This window comes from Urocampus carinirostris, chromosome 3 (assembly GCF_059441175.1).
Source record: "Urocampus carinirostris isolate Australia breed hairy pipefish chromosome 3, RoL_Ucar_1.0, whole genome shotgun sequence".
Taxonomy (NCBI): Eukaryota; Metazoa; Chordata; class Actinopteri; order Syngnathiformes; family Syngnathidae; genus Urocampus; species Urocampus carinirostris.
The window spans coordinates 60,606,269-60,629,971 of NC_142351.1; the positions used below are offsets into that span (position 1 = coordinate 60,606,269).

A 23,703-nucleotide genomic window follows, 5' to 3' on the forward strand; every position below is an offset into this window, starting at 1 on the left:
AGACAATTTTATTGTTGTTTGTGACCATTTGTTTGTTACTTTGTAGAGTAGTGATGTGCTTCTCAGTTTAAATGCTTAAGTGTGTGCAAATGTGAGTATTTTACCTTGTGACTGATTTAGAAAATATTTGCTAGGTTTGAGTGTAGTTTAAAATAAAAGTGGCAACGAAACGCTATGGATCCCCTTTAATATCGCCTGAGCCCAAAAGCTTTGGAACATACGTCCGAAACTAAAAGGAACTTTATTTTACCTCCTTATTTCACAGTTTCACTTGTTGCATAAACACAAATATAGACCAAGTAACACAGAACAATTTACATTAAAACACTTTTCTAATATATGTATATATATATATATATATATATATATATATATATATATATATATATATATATATATATATATATATATATATATATATATATATATATATATATATATATATACATTTTATTCAGAGAACGATTTACACCCCATTATTTTATTGCATGCAGCAAACATGTTGTACATTTTTCTGTCCACTTCATGAAGTTATCAAGGAAATAATTCTTCTTGAAGCCCCTACGTGTGTGTAAAACAGGGCTTCACTACTGTCTCATCTCATCTCATCTCATTAGCTGCACGGTTATCCTCAGTAGGGTCGCGGGAGCTCCACTACTGTATCTGCCCTAATTTTGCCATTGCTATTGCTAAGTATATCCTAATTAGATACCATATCTTTTGAGCACATTGCCTTGCTTCCTGCTCCCCTGCGTTTTCAACAGCTATTTTTATATGCTTATGTCGTTATATTTTTGTTGTTATATACTGCCACGTTTTAGTTGGTAGTATCCTTTCAATGTATTCATTAAAATTTGACCACATGTCATGACTTACGCCAAATGTACATCACCGAACTGGGTCACATGACGTCTGGAGGTGCGAAAAAAGTGTTTCCATTTTGAAACGTCTCAAAAACCACCTGAAGAGAGCATGAAAACGTTTTTGCAATCGTTGAGAGTTCTATTCATCCTTTTCCATTAACAGTTTAGTGATCAAAACTAAGAGTCCAGAAAAATATATACATTTAAACCTAAAGAGAACTTTATTGTGAAAATAAGGAAGAAACTCACTCATTGCCCCAGTCAAGACGAACAGTGATGTGCCGCTTGATGTCACGGGTCTGGTCCTGAGCAAGGTGACCTTGGATGAGCTGCCGACGCAAGTCAATGAGCTCATTCATCACAAGGCGCAGCTTATGGAACAGTTCCACCTTATGTTTCTGTGAAATCAACCAAAAACCATGGTAAGAAAATATTATAGGAATCTTTTGCATGTTGTCGGCGGTTATGGATGCTGTGATGCAGCGTGTATTGCAAATGGAAAGCATATGCAGCCCAGGTAAGACACAAGTAACCTGGTCGATGTGACATGAGAATGCAAAGCAAGTCAAACGTCCTTTTTGTAACATCGCGTTAGTTTTACAATGTAAAGTTTAGACCAGTATGACAGGGCAGACTAGTGAACTGAAAGAAATTCACCAATTCTATCTTTTCAAAAACGCATGCCATGGTTCAGTATCTTTGCTTTCTTCCAGTCATCAACAGGGTAACTGTAAAATTAATCCATATCAGTAGGTGGCAGCACATTGAGGTTTTTTCATTCCCGTTATATAATCATATGCTGATAAGATAGTACAGGGAAACTTATTTAATAACTTGTTTTTGTAAAATAAAAATAATAAGTTGAATCCTCAGTAGCGACCAAAAATAACTAAAGACATTAGTGGATTTTGAACTTGTATGGAGAACAGGGAGAGAAGCCTTGAAATAAGGAAATCCTACCAAATCTAAAGGCCTTCCACGGAACCCTTTCTTTTTATTAAATATTTAGGTTTGTACAGAAAAATAATAATAATACATCAAATAAGTGATTTTGCTGATTTGTTATTTTTTTATTTGTATTTTTTGTTTATTTATTAAGTTGTATGATTCCTAATTTCCAATGCAATTGATCTAAATTATATGGCAGCCATGTAGACGTTTCCCCTCTTATGGAAGTCTTTAGTGGCATGCAAGCATTTTCTTATTTTTGGGTTCGATACTTGTCTAAGTGAGGATATTCTTTCCCCATCATCAATCTGTGAATAATCTGAATACTCTCCTTCCACGGCAGCGTAGCTCATCACATGGTGTGAAGTGCTGTGAGAAGCCCAACGGTAGAAAGGCGCCACATTAACACGCTCCCCATGTGTTCCTGTTGAGATTTAAGCCTCCAGGTCTAAACACAAATATTTCTCTCTTTTATTGACCTCCCGGTGGTAAATTTTCTCGCAGACCAAGGACAGCACGAACAATAGTCTTTGCTCTCCCCAGTGATACAAGGCAGCCGCAATCTCCCTTTGTTTTATTTACATAAATGCAAAGATTAAGCAGAGCCAAAAAATCCCTGCAGGGTTTGACAACAACAGTGGCCTAATGGCCCAAGGATCTAAAGCTGTGTCACTGGCCTGACTCGCCTCGCATATGAATAATTATGATAGATTCAGGGTACCATTTTTGGATACAAAATCTCACATCTACATTGATACAAATGTACTGTATGAAGTCAGAGTGTCAGAACCAGAACAGGAGGAGGACCCAGATGCGTAACGTTTTCACACAAGCTTTATTTTACGGAAATGGGGCAGTCATGCCTGTGAACACAAACGCCAGTGATTCGGCGATCGCTGGGCGGAAGAAGTAAGAAGCCAGAGACGGACGAGATGGATACCAGATACACGAGCAGATACCGGACAGATGGGGTCGATACCGGACTGGACGGGACACACAGGATCGATACCAGATACATGAGCAGATACCGGACAGACGGGGTCAATACCGGACAGGACGGGACAGGCAGGATCAATACCAGATACACAAGCAGATACCGGACAGACGGATCGAAACCGGACAGAATGGGACAGACAGGATCGATACCAGTTACTGGAGACTGGAGACACATATCAGACAGGACGAGACAGACAAGATTGATACCGGAGACTGGAGTCAGATATCAGAAAGGACGAGACAGACAAAAACGATACCGGATACTGAAGACTGTAGAAAGATATCAGGCAGGACAAGACAGACGGGATCAACACCAGACGGTGGAGAATGGAGTCAGATATCAAACAGGACGAGATAGACGGGATTGACACCCGATAGTGGTGACTGGAGTCAGATATCAGACAGGACGAGACAGACGGGAACTATACCATACACTGGTGACTGGAGTCAGATATCAAACAGGACGAGAGAGACGAGATCGATACCGGACCGGATACCGGACAGAGACAAAACACACGCCTTGTGGGTGCAGAGGTTCGTTGACCGACTAACCAGGGGTGAGTGAGAGCACTAAGCTTGAATAGGAGGGAAGCCAATTAGGCAACGAGTCGCAGCTGGCACCAAACGGGCGGGGCCAATTGGGCGCCATGGGCAACCGTGACAACAGGTCTGGCCAGCGCTTGTTCAGAACAGGAGAAGGGGCACACCCATAAAGTTACAATGGTGGAATTCTAAACTGGGCTCCAGGACCGGTTCTACAGTCAGCCTTACTGCTAGGGGTGGGAATGGCATAAACGGGTGCTACCGAGGCCTCAAGGGGTCGGTTGGTTGGGGAGGGGGAACCTCTTGATATGGGATTCCTTGCATGCTCGGCTCTTCTACCACACCTACCATGCACCCACAAGCATCTGGTTTGGGGGGAATAATTGCTCCAAGATTATTTAGATATTAGATATTGCTGTTCGTGGTTAACACTCTGTCCCTACTAATCTCATTCTTATATCTTTATTAGATTCAGAAGATAGGCACTGACCTCTGTGAAACAGTGCCTTTTTAGAGAATGGTCTGGTAAAACAGAGGACTCGTGCCTGACCCCCACTTCTGTCCATTCCTCTAACCATGTCTTTTTTAGAATGCTAAATTGATGTGGATGGTATCACAATGTTACATCTACCTTTCACCTCTGCTGGTTTCCTGATTACTTGAGTCAGCTAGGAGTCAAAAATACAGCACCATGATGGAGAGCATCCTAACGTACTGCATCAGGGCGTGGTACGCAGGATGCTCTGGAGAGGAGAGGAAAGCCATACAGATGATTATAAACACGGCCCAAAAGATCACTGGCTGTCCCCTGCCTAGCTTAGAGGACATTGTCTGCTCTCGCTACCTCAGCAGAGCTAAACACATCCTGAAAGACTCACTACACCCTGACAAGCGTCTTTTCGAACTGTTACCATCAGGCTGACGGTTCAGATCCTACAAGGCTCGAACAAACAGACTGAGGGACGGCTTCTTCCACAAAGTTATCAACACACTAAACTGCAGTTGCGAAAAACAGTTTTAAAGTGCAATGCTCCGGTTTTGAGTGGAATATCCCATGCACCATCCCAGTTAAATACAATATTCACTTGGTTCGAAAACAAATGTGCAGATAAGTACTTTTTTTTTTTAGAATAAGAATTGTACTTTATTTTATGTTCATACTGTTAAAAATATTTACATCGTGCTGTTTACTTTTGTTTACACGTGACCTCATTTCCCTTATTTCAAGCAAATGGAAGAGATTTTCAGTTGTCATGTTGACAGTTTTAAGTGCATTATCCCAATTCAAAGGGCAATATACTCGTGTAAAATTTGGATTTCAGGTGTTAAAAATTTATATAAAAGGTGAACACTTTATATGTTCTGCGATTGGCTGGCAACGAGTTCAGGGTGTCCCCTGCCCACTGCCCGATGATTGCAGGGATGGGCTCCAACACCCCCGCGACCCTACTGAGGATAAGCGGTGCAGCTAATGAGATGAGATGAGATGAGACTTTATATGTTTCTTATTTTTAGTCTTGTCTTAAACGGTATGACGCAGAAACCACTGAGAAAGAATTCTACTCTAATTTCCCCAAATTAGATTTTAGGTATTGTGAATTTAAGTGTGCTCTTACTCGTGATATAATGGTAGAACGTTCTCTATTGTATGACTTCATTACGAACACACCACATCATTTTGTGTTATTGTAGATGGCTGCCGCATTAGGTTGAATGAGAGCAGTGTTCACATGTGTGTGTTGTTGGTGAATAAATATGCTGACTGATGATATCCTGCTAATCTTCATTATGCACAACAATATACTGTACACTCTGACATAGCCTTAGTCAAGTCAGGTAACATTTATTTATTTCGCCCTTAATCACTAAAATGTCTCAAAGGACTGCACAGGATTACAATTACACAATTACCTGATCTTAAACCAACATATGAGACAACATGCTGATTTTTACTAGACAAAAAGTAACGCACCGCTTTTGACTGCCAGTAACGATAACAGCATTGTAGCGGCTAGAATAATAATTCAGATCACCCCGTTACTGAAAAAAATGTTATTCTCAACACAAAAAAACATTGGATTTTTGCTCATTTTTACTATCATTGTAATTATTATTGGAGTTTGGGTTTGGGTTGGCGTTGGTGTTTTGACTGTACTTGAAGCAGGCCTCTTCTTGTTTCACAATTTTCAAGCTACACTAACAGATAAACAAAAACAAAAAAACGTGGAGACAAGCATGACATCACTTTCCCCCTCCCCATCCTGCTATTCATCCTACCTAAAGTATCTGCACTGAACAGCTGTGCTAAAATCATGCTAAAAGTAAGCTAAAAGCAAATGTTTAGGGGAGAAAATATTTCACTTTCAACAAGTAAAGGACACCGCAAATGAGGCACCCCACCTTTAAGGTTACAATTATTGTTATTTTAAGAAAAACATATTGGATGCCGCACTTGGTTTGGACCGTGAACATATGGTCACAGATTAAATTAGTTTATGGTAGAGAAAATATTGGGGATACCAGCATTACAGCTATAAAATTCCAAGTCAATGACTATTTTTGAAAGAAAAAAAATCCTCTGAACAAAGGGTCTCAAACTTAATTGAGTAGGGGGCAGCGGATGCTAAGATCTGGGTGAGGTTGGGTCAAATGGGGTTTTCAATAAAAACAGCACTGAAAACAATTAAAACAATCCAGTGTTCCTAAAGGGAGTGTTTTATCTCGATGTCACTGTAAGGGGCCGGTCACACAGACATTTGCGGCTGAATCACGGCCAGAAATTTCTGCCTGTGAGGCGGACGCTATTGGACGCTTTGAGATCGCCAAACAGACGAGATACAGCAGTGCTTAACACGCAGTCGGAAAAAGTTTTGCGCTGCTCAATTCTTCAGAGCGCGGGTACACAGCCTTTCACGAGCGTATCGAGGCTGAACCACGGCCAGAATTTCTGGCCGTGAAGCAGACGCTGTTGGGCGCTGTTGGACGTTTTGAGACCGCCATATAGACGAGATACAGCAGTGCTTTACTCGCGGTCGGAAATTCACACGCGGTTGGCCGCGCGCAAAACTTTTGAGCTGCTCAAAAGTTTGAGCACGTGTTAAACCGCGTGCCGCACACGTGGTCAACATGAGGTAATGACGCGGAAATGACGCGGAACGACGTGCTTTGGCCGCGGCCAGTGCGTGGTTACACATGGGTAGGACGGGAAATTTCAGCGGGTAATCGTGGGTGGAGCATGGTAATAGCATGTTCTGCGCCTGTATCGCGGTGTTATTACGTGAAATTAGCGTGTTACGCGTGTGACAGTCAAACGCCTTTCTCCGCGTATATACAGCGCGATTTGCCGAGCACACGTCAGTTGTGCTCGAGACGTCAAGGGGGTGAACATGGATCCCCGTCAGCGTAGTGACCTCGTCTTAATCCATTTTTATTTCTTGACATTTCTTTTCAAGATAATAAAATAAAAATTATGCCATAGCTTGAAATCTTGATCTTCACGGGACTGTGTCTTGAGTGGTTATGATTTCTACAGCCCGGTGTTATCCGAGAAATGCATCCCTGCCGAGATTTGCATCCCCTCGCTACTACAACCACTTTTACCTCGTTTTATCTCACTTTTAGGGAATGTAATGGCGAAAATATAACCAAAACCACTTCGTCTTGCCTGTGAGGCGGACGCTATTGGACGCTTTGATTTTTTTTAATTAAGAATAAAAACGTTTGCGGCTGAATCACGGCTAAAATTTTGCGTTTTTTTTTTTGCCCGTGGTTGCCCGCGATGGAAAATGCGCAAAATTGGCCAACCCGCTGTTCATCGGTGGTATGCCCGCAAAACAGACGCCAGCGACTGTTCCGCTTCCTCATCGCGTCATTTCTGCGTCATTTTCTCGTGTGGACCACGGGTATAAAAGCTCCCAAGCCGGTGTTGTGCCCAAATCCGACTCCTACGCAACAAAGCCCCACCCCCCCACCCCCTCGCGTGAACGCGCATTCTGCTGCGATCGCTTTGGACTTTTTCATCCGCGTTAACAAACACATTTTGTAGAATACGATCGCACTTTATTGTTTAAATAAACGCGTTATATAGACTAGGATCTCCCAATTGTTATAATTAGCTCGCTTTATTGTTTTAATAAGCGTTTTATATAGAATACGATCGCTTTTGTTGGAAGCGCAGCAGAATGCGCGTTCACGCGAAAGGGGGAGGATTTACCGTTCGATTACGTTTACAACAAAAACAAAGACGGAATGGTTTAAGTTGTATTACATTCCCAACAAATGCAAGACGAAGTGGTTTTGGTTATATGTTCGCCATTACATTCCCTAAAAGTGAGATATAACGAGGTAAAAGTGGTTGTAGTAGCGAGGGGATGCAAATCTCGGCAGGGATGCATTCCTCGGATAACACCAGGCTGTAGAAATCATAACCGCTCAAGACACAGTCCCGTGAAGATCAAGATTTCAAGCTATGGCATCATTTTTATTTTATCATCTTAAAAAGAAATGTCAAGAAATAAAAATGGATTAAGACGAGGTCACTACGCTGACGGGGATCCATGTTCACTCCTTGACGTCTCGAGCACAACTGACGTGTGCTCGGCAAATCGCGCTGTATATACGCGGAGAAAGGCGTTTGACTGTCACACACGTAACACGCTAATTTCACGTAATAACACCGCGATACTGGCGCAGAACATGCTATTACCATGCTCCACCCACGATTACCCGCTGAAATTTCCCGTCCTACCCATGTGTAACCACGCCCTGGCTGCAGCCAGAGCACGTCGTTCCGCGTCATTTCCGCGTCATTACCTCGTGTTGACCACGTGTGCGGCACGCGGTTTAACACGTGCTCAAACTTTTGAGCAGCTCAAACTTTTTCGCGCGGCCAACCGCGTGTGAATTTCCGACCGCGAGTAAAGCACTGCTGTATCTCGTCTATATGGCGGTCTCAAAACGTCCAACAGCGCCCAACAGCGTCTGCTTCACGGCCAGAAATTTCTGGCCGTGGTTCAGCCTCGATACGCTCGAGAAAGGCTGTGTACCCGCGCTCTGAAGAATTGAGCAGCGCAAATCTTTTTCATGTTGCCACCCGCGCGCGAAGTTCCGACTGCGTGTTAAGCACTGCTGTATCTCGTCTGTTTGGTGATCTCAAAGCGTCCAATAGCGTCCGCCTCACAGGCAGAAATTTCTGGCCGTGATTCAGCCGCAAATGTCTGTGTGACCGGCCCCTAATGTGTAGAAAAACCAAAAATGAGTCAAGGAAGACTGCAAACTACAGGGACTGAAAGTGAGCAAAAAACACCCTTTTTCTTCCCATTTTTACCTTTCTCAATGGAAGACAAAAAAGACGTGATTTTTTTTAAAATAAGAATAAAAAATAGGGAGGAAGAAATAAGAAAAAGAGACAAAATAGAAGTGGGATGGGGCAAAGGCATGGTGGACTTTGGGGACCTTTTTTTAATCTCAACTTTCCCATAATACAGTGCAATTGCACCTCCACTACACAAGGAGGCAGGGGTATCTCAGAGGCACAGTGGTTTGTTTATATTTAGCCTTCATGCACTGCATGAAGCACAGATTGTAAGCAATAAGTATGAAGTGTAGAGACGATGTGTAGCTTGCTATCAAGTGACCCCATGAAAAAAAGAGACATACAAAATCCTAAGCAAAGACTTATGTGCTTGCTTTATTAAAAGTTTTGGCAGCGGAGAGCACAAAACCAAATAAATGAAGATGTCATAAAAAGACATTATAATCCAATCACGCTGGTATGAGGCTTGAGTTTTCTTCAGAAAAAATGTGCTGAAGGAAAGGGGTAGATTTGGCTTGGACAGAGGCGAGGTGTTACCAATGATATTCAGCGTTCTATGATTTGTCCCCAGCAATGTGATCACTTTGAAAAAAAAAAAACATAGATCCTGGGGGGAGTGTGAGAAAATGTCTTCTTTCGAGGGGGGGGGCGTGACAGAAAATAACTGAGAACCACTGATTTAACAGGACGTCCCACTTTGCTGGAGGTTTGTGTCCCGACGTATCCAGTAGGCTTCATTTGGCCTGCCCTGGGGCTGGATTAAGGATGCTTTAGGTTTCCAGTAATCACTTTTGCCCGGCAAGTAAAGATGATACAGGAAGTAAGTGAAGCAGGCCAAAATCAATCAAGGGCTGAATGACAGAGCATGAAATCGGGGATGGCAGGTCTGTGGGCCATTATCTGTGTCCGCCACTCATTTCTGGTCCCACATAGATAGTGTAAGAAAAAGTAGGGCAACAGCCAAGACTGATCTCAAGGAGGTGTGCTGTACTCGCATGCTATATCCCTTGTACGGGCGTTTTGGCTTATATGCGTTGAATTGGTTGCGTGGGGGAAAGCGTGTCGGAAAAGCTTTTACTGTTAAACTACCCTGGAGGATACAAATGAAACAGCTGTTTGGCTTCCAAATCACCTCAGTAAAGCTTGTCAATGTTAGAGCCGCTCTTCTGATTATTTCGAAGGCTTTCAACACATGCAAGGATTTCGTAGACTTAACGTGAAGACAACAAATCAGGCATTTAGGAAATTTTGTTTCTGTTTGTATGGCTTGGCCTATATTTCACTTTTTTCTTCACAATACATCCACCAAATCAAGTGATCAGCGTTTAGGTAATTCCAACCAGACCATATATATATAAACAATTGGCCCTTAAAGTAACAGTGCTTTATCTGACCACCCGATGCAGCTGTATTAGAGTTGAGTAGAGTAGCCAAGTAAAAGTACCGTTACTTTAGAACAATTCGACTAGTAGAAGTGAAAAGTAGTCATCCAAATAAGTACTGAGTAACTGTAAGCAACGTTTTATTTATTGATTTTTTTTAACAACCCTTCAGTCAGATCATCAAATTTCAAAGTCCAACCAATTAACAATACATGACATTTAATTTAAAAATAGATAAAAAACGTTTAAGGCAAATTCAAGTACTTTTTAAACAATAAAGCAATCACGGTATAAATCAAATAAATAAATTAAGCACAAGTAGCAAATTTAAAGCATTTAAAGGTTTTTGGAGGTCCCATTAATCAGTATATTACCAATAATAATGTAACACTATGCAAAAAGGAATCCATCATTTCTACTTGGGCGAGGTTGTGGGGGTTTGTTGAAAAAGCACCATGAGCCACTAGGGAGCGGCAAAAAGCCGCTTGTACACGAAAGCAGATATTTATCAATTTTGGGGTATTTATTGAGTGTGCCTTAACACAAAACCTAGTTAAATAACCTCGCGAAGGCCTAAAGTACAATGGGTACATTTTGATGATTTTTACACACACACACATACACACAACCACACACACCACAGACACACACACATACACACACACATATACACACATCCATACACACACACATATACACACACACATACACATACACACACACATACACACAAGATGTCGCTGTGTTGTCTAAATCATTTGAACTTGGAACTTTTTTATACTAAGCAACTTTAAAGTCGACTTCAAGCAACTTAGATATCTGAAAAACACACAACACAATGTTAAACAAAAAGTATTGACTATTCAGTGCAACAATTAATAAGCTACATAATACACGAATAAACTTCACATTTGTTATGCAAAACCCATTGAATAAAAAACAGGGAAACATAAATGTAAATATTTACAGATGTGCAAAACACATTAAATAAAAACAAATGTTACCCTTTTATATACACAACAAATTTAAAGTCAACAACACAGAATCCCCGGAAAAAAAAAATGTCGTTTGGGTACAAACCGGCTAATTGACTCGATTCTTTCACAGACGACACATCGCTAATTCAGACTGGAGTGAAGTGTAAACTGCACAGTCCGCCACTGAGATACACAGACTTGTACTTGTGTGTAGGGGATTTAAGTAACTGCTTCAATGTAGCCTAATGTAGCAGAGTAAGAGTCCAGTTTCTCTTCATAAATCTACCCGAGTAAAAGTAGAAAGTATAGTGATTTAAAAATCTCCTAGAATTACAAAACGTACTTAAGTAAATGTCACGGAGTAAATGTAGCTCGCTACTACCCAGATCTCGTGCAACTGAAAATGGGAGCTATGGTAAAAGCACAAGGAAGAATACAAACTATGAAGACCCAAGGTATCCAAAACGCACCATTTTTCTTCTATTTTTTTGCCCTGCTTTTTGCAAGGTTTTTGTTTTGGAAATATCCGTCGCAGCAATATGGCGGAACACCATGTCTGTTCCCTCTAGGTGATGCTCATGTTATGTCAAATAAATGCTCATTTTTTCATTTTTAAAAATGTATGTTTTATGATAGTTTAAGTATTTTTGCTTGTAATTTAAATCAAAAGTGTTTTTAATGAAATAATTGTTTTTAGCACTGGGAGGCACTTAAAAATACACAATGTCCCTTTAAGCAATGTTTAGATGGCTTGTAAGAAGACATAAGTCCCATAAGGGGGATGTCTCAGAAAAATGAGTCCACCAACGTTACATTCGATGATATGTTTATAAACCACAAAAAATATCACCATAAGTTGTGTTGATCTTGATATGGTCTTTGAGAAGATCCAAGACAGTAAAAAAAATAAGAATACAAGGGACAGTGTCTATTATTTGACCACTAAATGGCGCGATATTGTTTTGTGCAACTAAATACGAGCGTTAAAAGCATAAGAAAAAATACAAGTTTCCGAAACTTTTTTCTTCACATTTTTTCCCAACTCATTTCTAGGTTTTTATTTTCTGCATATCAAAAGCAGCAAGATGGTGGACATTTATGTCAACTCCCTGTAAGTGAGGTTAACATGTAAAATAAATACAAATTTCTTGACCTAGGAGTATTTAAAGAAAAAATGTTTTATGAATGTTCATGTGTTTTTGCTTATTATTCAAACCAATATTAAATTTTCTCTAGTGAGTGAAGTTTTATCCACTAGGAGACACAAAATAAAACTCTTTGCCCCCTTTGAGTTTAAAAGCAAATGTACAGCGTTAGTTTTCAAACGATGCACCCATATAATAAGTTAGTTTGTCTGGCTAAATATGGCTTAAATAAAACAAACTATATATACAGGAGACCTGATTTTAGTAGACACTCAAAAGAAAGAGAGAAGACATCAATTTGTCATGTCCAGCATGGTCGCCGTGGCGACCGGCTGGCCCCGCCCCCTGGGCACCGGCTGTAGCAGATTGGCTAATTTGCGTGTGTGCTTCTTAAAGGCGGATTTTGGGGATTGCCAGTGGCTGGTTCATTGCGTTTTCTGTTCTGCAATAATCTGTTCTGTTTGACTTGAGGAATCCTGTGTTTGCCCGTTCTGAGTAAAAGCCTGTTTTGTGAGTATTCCTAGTCTGAGTTCCTGTTTGCCTGTAAGCCTGTTTTTGATTTGTTTTGTCCCTGTGTGTTGGACGACTTTTATTTCCTTAATAAAAGTATCTGATCGTTAACGCGAATGAGTTCTCCCTTCCTGCCTCCTGCCTCCGATCTGGTCCGGTCTCGTGACACAATTGATTATGACTTTGCAAGGACAAGGAGAAAAGCCTTCAGATATAAAAGTCCAACCGTTTATAATGGCCTTTAATTTATTTATTTTTATTACATCTCCAAGGTTATAAAAGCAGATCCGCCCTAAAGGGCATGGACATCAAAGAGCAGCAACATGATTGGTGATAGTTACGATGATGTAACAGTCAGAACAACGGACAACAGTGCGCAATAATAGTCAAAATAATTATAAGAAAACATCCCAGTTTTTTTTTTTAGCTGATAACAAATTCATTTTTAAATTATATCAAAAACTGTATTACAGCACAGAGGATACACACACACACACACACACACACACACACACACACACACACACACACACATGGTTGATCTACGCCAATTGTTCTAAATTATTTTATGTCATGCCCACGTTTGTAAGGAGAAATCCTCTTGCGCCACCAACTGATCACATCATATTGATAAGGACAAAACATCGATTCTGTGCTAAAGCTCTGCGTGGAGGCTAAATGTAAACAAAAACACTCTGCCAATGAGAACACCACTGCGCCCTAATGTAGTGGAGGTGCAAATACACTTTACTCCGGGAAAGTTAAAACCTCGCTCTGAGAACAGCTTATCTACTATAACATGAGATGAGATAATGTAGGAACAATACCAGATTTTTTTCTAAATCTTGTGCAATGTAGAAATCTTGGCTTAGTCCCATGGTTAAGATAAATCATTTTTATTGTCAGACCTTGGGTCCTTTTTTCATAACTAATTCACTCCTAACACACCTTACACATGATCCTATAAGACAATCTTAAAAAGTAAGACATCTGGGTATTACCAGCAAGTGTGTGTGGAAATATTATAATCAAGTGTGCTACGATAGAGAACTACTCACCACATAAAGCTGCTTCCACAAGACGCCCCACTCCTGCAGTGTCGAGGTGGTCTCGGTGATGATGGGGTCCTCAAGGGGCACCACAGTCTCACACAGCCTTCCATTAGCACAGACATCAGAGAAAACATTTAGCAAACATCAAACAGTTGTATGTCAAGATCAAAAACAAATAGTCTGTCATTAAATTCACAAATAATCAATGGGCATGAGTTCTGTTTAACATTGGCTGATCGTGGTTGGCATTGTCATGTCATTTTCGGCTTTTTTCAAATATTCTGCTGGAACCGATGGCAGAACACTGGTTACAGTTAACAACATCCATTAAGATATAACACCTTGTTTTAGATTAGTTGGCAAATGTACATATATGTCAGCCTTCATTGGCGTTATTGAACACATCAAATTTAGTTCATAGAAAGAGACAAAATATATTATTTTGCTTTGATCGTGAGTGTTTCAAAACTATATTAAATTGTTTGCTTATAAAACAAGAAAAAATGAAATATAACATGTACATATAGATGTTTGCATGTTTGTTAATTTATAAATCTACATCATAACAGATCTTTAAAAGACTCAATTTTTGAGCAATATGGAATGGAACATTTACAAATAAAAAAGTCAAATTAAATGAAATGGAGACACGGATTTTCAAAGTAGAATCGACCGTATTGAATTGAATTAAATTGTCTTTATTGTCATTCAAATCAATGTTGTGAAACATTGTATGCAAAGAGATTGGACAGGGCACACCAGGGTAGACATGTACCGGTAATACTTTAAAAAGGAAAAACCATAAAAGACAATCAGGATGAAAGGCAGAAAGAACATTTACATTTTACTGGCCTAAGATATAAAAAATAATAGTGCAACAGTTGCGAATGAAAAAGAATAGTACATCAAAACAATAGTGCAATGAGAAGAAGTGCTATAACTTTTAGCAGGAACAAAAAATCCAAAATAAGTCACAAGGTATATATTTGCAGTTTCGAGCAATAACAATTTGCAAAAAATCTTTTGAAAAGCCTGTTTGATAGTAGATAGGCTTACATTTTGTATTTTTTTCCTTAATTTATTGCCAAGGTTCTGGATTGTGACTATGTATTGGCAGATACAAAAAAATAATTAATCTTTGTTTCCTCCTGACCTGGCAACTCTACCATTTTTTTCAACCGAATGTGGCCTGTGACTCAAAAAGTCTGCCCACCTCTGTCCTCAAGCTTTGACTTTGCTTTTATGAATGGGGAGTACATGTTAGTAAAAGAAAAATCAAGCGAACGCAAGATATGTCATATCATTAAAGCATAGCCTGAGATTGTGAGGCAACCCAGGTAGGGCAGTGTTTTTCAACCACTGGGCCGTGAGAAATTAACCAATTTGCGTGCCTGTGCGGTCTAGCGCCTGGCAGACCAATCATGTTGTACTCTTCCATACCATAAGAGCTAGGAGCAACAGCAGGTAGCTAATTGTGTTGTGCTTGGAGACACGCAAATTAGCGAGAGAAAGACTGAGAGCTGTGGACGGGAGCTTTGTGTGTGTCTTTCATTGATTCCTGCCAGGATATCAGCTCTTTGTTCATCCAAACAGGCCCAGGTCTTCACAATGAGTGAGTATAAAGATTATGAGATACTTTTTTTTGTTTATTTGATCTCTATTGAAGACGGTCTATTATAACGTTATTCTTCAATATTAAACAACACCTATATTGTTGAAATAAGCTTTTTTTCCATATTTTCAGCTGGTGTTGTCATGGGGTTTTTTTCAATTAAGGACATGTGCATTGGCTGAAAAAAGGATGAATAACACTGACTCAGTGCACTAAAACTAAAACGTACACAGCTCATGACAAGTGTGGATACGCTCGCTCCATGAATATAACTGATCGTCAGTTCAGGGAACACTTTAGGGAAACGCAATAGACGCGTGACGTCATTAACGCTGCAAGAAAGCAGAACAGAGTTTCCAGATTGTGGAAATACAATGGTGTTGATTTCAAAGTTAGTGTTTGTTAATTCCTCGACAGAAAACATGAGGAAGCTCAGCTGATGCCTCGGAAACTTTTAAAAGTTGGAAGTCATTCTATAGTCGGCTACTCAAAAGAAAGTCGCCCAAGGTTCGCGTATGTGATTTTAAAGGGGCTGTATGGAATTTAGAACATTTTTACGCTCTGCTGACATCTCCTGGCTAAAATTCATGATTGTAGCCTTAATCAGCTTGTTCATGATGCATGTGCAAGTAGGTGCATTTCTAATAACATTTCCTTTTTTCATCTTTCTTGCGGTTTGGGTTGATGTTTGGGCTACACTTGAAGCAGACCTCTTCTTACTTTCACCATTTTCATGCTACACTAACAAACAAAAATTAACAAAACAAATGCAGGGACAGGTATTACGTCACATTCCATCTTTCATCCCTGTGCCTCGAACCTAATATGTTCCATCCCTTGCAGCTCTGATGAAAGTCAGATAAAAGCAGATAAGCGCAGTGGAATATAAACCATGAAAGCTCTTTGAACTCAGTTGGGCAAAATATTTAATTTACAACTTTTTATTGACACATCAATTGACTCATCCTGCTTTTGATTATACCAACAAATTGTCTTGTGTTGTACAAACAATATAACAGTGTCTATAGTGAACCAATGCTTTTTCCAAACATTTTATCATACTTGTAACCACAGATGTATAATAGCCCATTCTTTAGACCAGGGGAGGCCAACTGTTTTGAGTGGGGGGCCGCATTGGGTTAAAAAATGTGACCAAGGGGGCCAATGCGAGAGACCTGTCTAATTTATTTATTTATGAATAAATATGCATGCAGACAACATGTTATATTTCCTTATAATAGATCAGTTTCATCAATTTGGCTTTGAAACACTCTCACTTAAAGCAAATATGAGGTACCTGTTTTCAAGCATTACATTTCATACACATTTTATTTTAGTTTTGTAGTATTACTGTAGTTGTAGTTTTGTTTGTATTTTTGTTCTATTTATGTAGTATTTTTGTAGTCGTGTTTTGACAACATTGAAATTTACCAGTAACTTCTATGCAGAAAATTATTGTCTTCCTCTGTGCCTTTTTCAATAATATAGCCACATTGTTATTAACTATAAGAAAACCGCATTTTATTTCATATGACTATTCTATTTCAATTCGATGGTGGTCAAAAATGAATAACATTTTCATATGACATGTGTTTTTTCGCCAAACTTACTGTAAGTGGAAATATTTTATCTCATTATCTCATCCCTAAGTATGAAACACCCACCTTGGCCCAGAATAGTCATCAAATTGGCAAAAGCCTACAGTTTGCATATTAAATGCCGTAAAATTTGGAGACGCAGACAATCTCAATCATATAAGTTGGCAGCAGAATGGGTTGGGCTGGCTCTGATCGTAACTTGTACAGAAGCAGCTGTTTGTTTTGCAGAGTTCCTGTCTTATTGTTGGTGCTATAAACTATTTTGGCCAGATACCGCTATTAAGCAAGCACGATATAGCCCCAGTCCGAGTTTGTGGGCCTAAACAAATCCCCAATTACAGTAAGTTCTGAACAATGTTGCAGTCAACTTACCCTCGGTTGGTCACTGTGGATTTCTTCAAGTGAACGTAACTGACTGGGAAAATGCCCTGTGGACAAACACCGGTACAAAGATGTTAAACAGGATCTGGCAGGTTAAGGTTAGTTGTTAAAGAAAAGGTGGCAATTGTTGGGGTTCTATTACAGGATTGCCGGCCACAGAGGGAACAACTTTTGAATATATATATTTTTTTAAAACTCTCAATTTTGAAATGTATAAAAATGCATTAAACTTATCAATTGCAAAAAACTGAGTTTAATTCAATTGAATAGCAATAGCTTGTAGAAGTATAATGATAATTAGTCCTAAATAACATTCTGAAAACAAAAAAAAAGAACATTTTCCAAACACGTGGTTAATTCAAATAAACAATTGACAATTAGGTTGTGAATTTAAAACTTGGCTTTAAAAATTGGCTATTCCTATTCCTACATAGTCTATTGGTGTAATGTGTTAATATGGAAGGGAAAAAAACGATAAAAAAACAATATCACACTTTTATTTGAAAATGTTTTCACGCTTCCCTAAGTGGCTATGAACGCGCACTCGCAATTAGCATGTTGTCAAAAAAAACATCTAAATTTTCTGCTCTATTTCAACTCATTTTCAATCTATTTGAGCAATTACGCTTGCGATTTGCCTTTTTTTTTTACACAGAATAAATCAATAAAAACAAAATGTGATGCTTTATGCGGATGCTGTGTGGCATGTGTCTTAAAAAATGGAAAAGGAGTTCCTAGGGGGTTTTAAATTTCTGATTATTTATATAACTGAAATCAGATTATTGATAGTATTTGGGTTGGTCTTTGTCCAACACTAGATCGACTAAAATTGTTGGGTTCATCCTTTCATTTTTCAAATTACTTGAGTATGAATACACATTTGGATGGCCCTATTGTGTATGAACAAACACTATGTATTAGGGTTTTTTTGTTTGTCACTAGTCATGTAAATGATTCATTTAGACTGCTCCAAATATCCTAATTCTGATCCCAGTCAGACTATTCTCTGCATGTAAAGGTTTTCATTCCTTTTAAAGACCCGAAATGAGGGGAAATTAACTTAATGGGTGTCTTTAGTGGAGCAGGAGGTCAGCGTGACAATGATTTTTAGACATCGTGTGCACTTAAGTAGAAAGAAAAACTAACACATGCAATGTTTGTAGGTGAAAATGTTTTTAAGTAGATAATTTATGAAACTTTGTTTTTTTCCATTAAAACCACATAATTGATATTTTGTTGGTACATTTTTATAGAACAAAAAGACTGTTCAGATGTTTGTGGATCATGAAAGAAGGATTAGCATAGAAGTCATAAGTGTGTGGCAAAGTGTCAGTTTAAGAAAAATCGTTGTTTTACTGTTGTGTTGAGCTGAAAAGATTTGTTTATCTAAAAAAAATCATTTTGGGGGGTGGTTTCTGTGTATATGCGATATTAAGCACTCTATAATCTCTGATATATCAATAAATTATCCGCCACTCAAATTATATTCTCATTTTAATGACTGGCAGTAGATTGAAAAAAATCCAATTAATTTTTCATATAATCTTTAAACCCTTTGCAAGGATTCTGTCATTTAAAAAGGTAGCAAAGCAGAAGAGCAATATTGTGAATATTTAAATTAGACTATTGACAGTATTTAGGTCATGTAAAGCCATGTAAACGTGCAAAGAAATTTGATTATGGTCTCAGTCCAACTCCAGTCTGACTAAAAATGTTGGGTTACGGGCTGCAACAACTAACTGAAAAAGTAGATTAAAATCGATTGTTAAAAACGTTTGCAACTAATTAGCTCATTGATTTGTTGTATCGTGTGATCTATGAGCCATTAAGTATGTTAAATCAATGCAAATAAGAGTGCACACAATTCCGTTGAGACGCTGAAAGTTGTAGTAGAACTTTGGTCAGGTAAAGGGCTTCAAGACCGTTTACATAAAAAGTTATATTACATTTTGTTTTTATTTTTTCAATGAACATTGAATCATTACAAACAAAATTGACATAAAAAGGGTCAACTCCCTTGCTTCCCAAAACGTCCAAGTGAACAGCTATAAAACAAAAACAAATTCAAATAGTAGTTAAACATAAAAAATACATTAATAAGATAAATACGATGATATGAAGGAAATAATTTTTATAATGAGTCACGGAGATCGCATACCTATTAAGCAATACATTTTTTCTGTATTTTACACGTTTTAGATCATTTCACCTTGTGTACACCATATAACATTTTTTATATGGGAACATTTCTTTTAAAAAAAGGACCAATCTCGTCTTGCCCATTTTAGCTCTAATCAGGATTGTATCTGTCACTGGTAGCAGATGACAACATGATCATACTGTAGATTGCTAATATTGTCACACTGATCTTCATAGTCTGTCATGCTGTGAGTGAATAGATGCTACGTTTTGTTTGGAAAGTTTATTTTTGCTTAATAAGGGGAATTGCATTAATTAATAGAAGGAGCAATTGACGGAGGACGACAGGTAGAATTTTGAGCGACTGTCAAGAGTACATAAGCACTTACTGTAAACTTAAAATCACTGTAACTTAAAATACTGAATCTTTAAATGATCGTACAAAAAAAATTAAAATACAATTGTTAATGTTTTTGCGAGTAGTAATTTGCAAGCGCAAACTGGACAAGCTGATGCTCAAGATAGGCAGTCACGAGGAGTGAGCAGTCACAAGCAGTGAGCAGTCTTGAGCGGTCTCCAGTGGTAGCCTTGGGGACTCCTCGTGAAATACATTTTCCTTCATATAGTGAGGTACAGTCATGTTAAAAAAAAAAAACTCCTATACCAAACTTCTCATATTTAGAGGTGCTCGTATGTACCCCTGTATTTGGAGGATTTCTGTGTTTATGTGTTATTTAGGTTTCCTATAATTAAATGAATAATCTGACACTTAAATTATTTTTTCATTTTAATGGATTTTAGTAACCTGCGATTAGCAATGGATTGAAAACACGTTTTCATAGAATAAGCAAACTCTCTGCAAGGCCTTTGTCATTTAAAAAGAAAAAAAAGAAAGAAACGAAGGTCTATATTGCGATTTGATAGGTAATAGGTCATGCAAATATCACTTGTGTGTCTCGCTCCTCTTTCCAAACTCCCAGATGTCAACAATTAGCCACCACGAGAGAATTGCGCTCCATGAGCATTCTGAGAGTATGGGGGCGATCCAGTGTGGGCAGCGGAGCGCACAACAAAATGGAAGGTTGTTAGGAAGAGCTGTAAATAGCTGACAGGATTGGACAAGGACATCATGCAGTCACCGACACCTACAGAACCTTCACAGGCCATAGACAGCCTTCACTCTTTCTTCAATCCCACAGGTATTCCATAACACTCCAAGCAGTGCAGAGGGGCCGAAAAAAGCAGCGGTCTCTCTTTTTTAGGATTCGCCGCAGCAGGTTTCTCCCCCATGAAGGAATATTACATCTGGAGAAAACCCCTCGTCACGTCAGGCATTTTCTGCAGTGCAGTTTATTGATTTCAGTAGGCAGTGACGGTTTTCTTTTGGTCTACCCGCTTGCTTTTCGGATTTAATAAAAAACATCTTCTACAGGGAAATTTGGGGTTGAAATTGAGCACGCTGCATGAAAGCAAGGTCTTTTGGATTTGGTCGTTATTAAAGCTAGGGAACTGATGCGCACATTTTTTTGTTTTTGTTTCATATGGCAACAAAGAGGCTCTTATGTAAGGACTGTCTTCAAGCAAGTACATCACATGCTAATTGAAAAAAACAATTACCTTAATTGAAGGTTTCTTGGTTGAAAAGCCTCTGTACCAACCTAAGAAGAAAAGACCACAATTAAAAGAAAATAACAGCATACATTCTACTAGAATAGAAATCATCAGTCACTCCATTTCACAATATGTGGATTAAAGCTACGCTACAGTGCTTACAAATAAATAGATATGTACTTAAGGACTGCAAAATGGTCCAGTTTTACCAACTATATTACGTAAAAGATTTTCACTATTTTCGTGGACTGATTCTTCTGCCTGGCGTAATTACCTGTTACCTGTTCTAACCACCTCAATGGACATTAACTTCACTGTTCCTTGTTTAATGTGCTGCGCAAGGTTATTTATTCATCCTTTTTTTTTTTTTTTTTCATAAAATAGTGGGTTCAAGTTTTTCACGTGTAGGGAGTCATACAGTGCAGTGGGTTGTGCATTTTTTGGGTTGTTTTGATGTCATATTGTCACTTTGGATAATATATATATACATATATATAAAATTTTATTGATTGATTGATTGATTATTGCTCCAGCGAAGGTCGGGGGGTCCCGTCCCTGTGCGTTGAGCCGACCAGATGAACCAGGTTTTTCCAATGCTGGCGGTCTTGTGCCAGCTGTTCTGCATCCTCTACAGCAACTCCGTGTTGTTGGAGGTCACCCGCAACGACGTCGAGCCATCGAGTGCGGGGTTTCCCTCGTGGTCGTCTCCAGCCTGCTGCCTTTGGGTCAAACTGGAGAATGGCTCGTGTCGGATGGTCTGGTGGTAGACGAAGGACATGGCCAAACCAGCGGGTGCGGCGTTGTGCGACCAAGGAAGATGCTCGGGGCTGGCACGTGCGGGCTCTGAGCTCTTTATTGGAGACTCGCTGGGGCCACCTGATGTTCTCGACGGTTCTGAGAGCCCTGCTATCAAAACCGTCGATTCTTGTGGCCAGGGTGTCGTTCAGGGGCCATGTTTCTGAGCCATAAAGCAGGATAGAGAGTACGGCGAGGTTATAAATGCGGAGCTTCGTCTTGCGTGCGATGGTCTGGTGCCGCCAGAGTGGTTTCCAGAGAGACTGCAGAGCAGATGCTGTCAGGGCTCTTCTGCGGAGAATCTCTGGTTTTAGGTCCCCATTGTGTGTCACCATGGACCCCAGATACACAAAGCTCTTGACAGGCTCTACGATGTCGCTACCAATTTGGATGGGAGGTGGATCTGGTCCATCACCGACATACATGAACTTGGTTTTTGTCCAACTCACTTGGAGGCCAAGCCGCGCTGCCTCTTCGCTGTCAATGCCCAGAGCGTCTCTCAGCTGGCTGTAGGAAGTGCTGAGCATGATTGTGTCGTCAGCATACTCCAGGTAAGTCAGGTGGTAGTTGCCGAAAGACACTCCAGGGATGCGCTCACTAACCCTGAACATCAGATGGTCGATGATGCAATTAAAAAGGTCGGGAGCAGCCACGCAGCCTTGACGAACGCCGCTGGAGATAGTAAACCAGTCGGAGTCAATGCCGTTGATACGGACACAGCTCTCTGCGTTGCTGTAGAGTAGCTTGAACAGGGCTATGATCTTGGGTGGTGCTCCGAGAGCTTGGAGGATGTTCCACAGTGAAGAGTGGCAGACGGTGTCAAAGGCAGCCTTCAGATCAATGAATCCGATATATAGATGGCGATCTTTACGGAATTCACGGGTCTTCTCTATCAGCAAACGGACGGCAGAGATGTGGTCCGTTGTGGAGCGGTTGGGCATAAAGCCAGCCTGCTGGGGACGGCGGCAGCTTCTGATTGCTGGAAGGGCACGGCTGAGCAAGATCCTGGTAAAGACCTTGCCAGGAATGGAGAGTAAGGTTATACCTCTGTGATTTCCACAGACAAGCCTGTCACCCTTGCATTTCCAGAAGGGCATGATGACTCCTCTGGTCCAGTCGGTGGGCACCTGCTCCGATTCCCACACCTGGTTGAATAGGCAGGTTAGCCACTCCACCATGCCATCACCGCCGGCCTTGAGCATCTCGCCGGTAATGGCACAGATGCCGGGGGCTTTCTTTGTGTTCAGCTTCTTCAGAGCAGCTCTCACTTCCTCGGGTGTTACAGGGTCTGTGCAGCAGGCGTCGCTAGGAGGTGCTGTGTTTGCAGCCACTAGGAGGGTGGGATCAGCCGGGATGGTGCTGTGCTGCAGGAGGAGGCTAAAGTGCTCCTTCCAGCGCGCGAGACAGTTGGCTTCTGTCATGATGAGGTTGCCGTCTGAGTCTTTTACCAGCGCTGTCTTTATGTGTGGGCCGCTACGGGCTTGGCATAGTAGACTGAATACGCGGCTCATGTTGTTGTTGTTGGCCGCGGACTCAAGCTGTTGGGCTTCTGCCTGCCAAAACCTCTCCCTATCTTCAGCAATGGCCACATTGCGCAGGCGGTTCAGTCTCCGATACTCCGTGAGGTCGCCTCGGAGCCGGGCCTCACGCCGCTGGTCTATGATGTTTAGTGTCCTCTCTGATATCCAGGGCTTTCTCGGGGAGGATCGCGGGCGTCCGAGGACATTGTGAGCAGACTGGAGGACACTTTCCTTGAAGGCCGCCCAGTCTGTCAGCTTGTCAGGAGCCAGGGCATCGAGAGTGCGGCGGATGGAGCAACTGAAGTCTCTAGCGATGT

The 23,703-nt window shown here is 40.3% G+C and overlaps 1 protein-coding gene across 3 annotated transcripts in view; it reads right to left on the minus strand.

The window, feature by feature from the left end:
• The window catches only part of LOC148370296 (dedicator of cytokinesis protein 3-like), a 136,199-nt gene that overhangs the window by 92,235 nt on the left and 20,261 nt on the right, over positions 1–23,703 (minus strand). For all 3 annotated transcript variants that reach the window (XM_088332781.1, XM_088332780.1, XM_088332779.1), the window contains exons 3-6: positions 21,078–21,118; positions 17,313–17,368; positions 13,737–13,833; positions 1,113–1,261 (exon numbers count right to left, since the gene is read on the minus strand). In XM_088332781.1, coding sequence (XP_088188907.1) covers positions 1,113–1,261; positions 13,737–13,833; positions 17,313–17,368; positions 21,078–21,118 — 343 coding nt within the window. The remainder of the gene's footprint in view (positions 1–1,112; positions 1,262–13,736; positions 13,834–17,312; positions 17,369–21,077; positions 21,119–23,703) is intronic.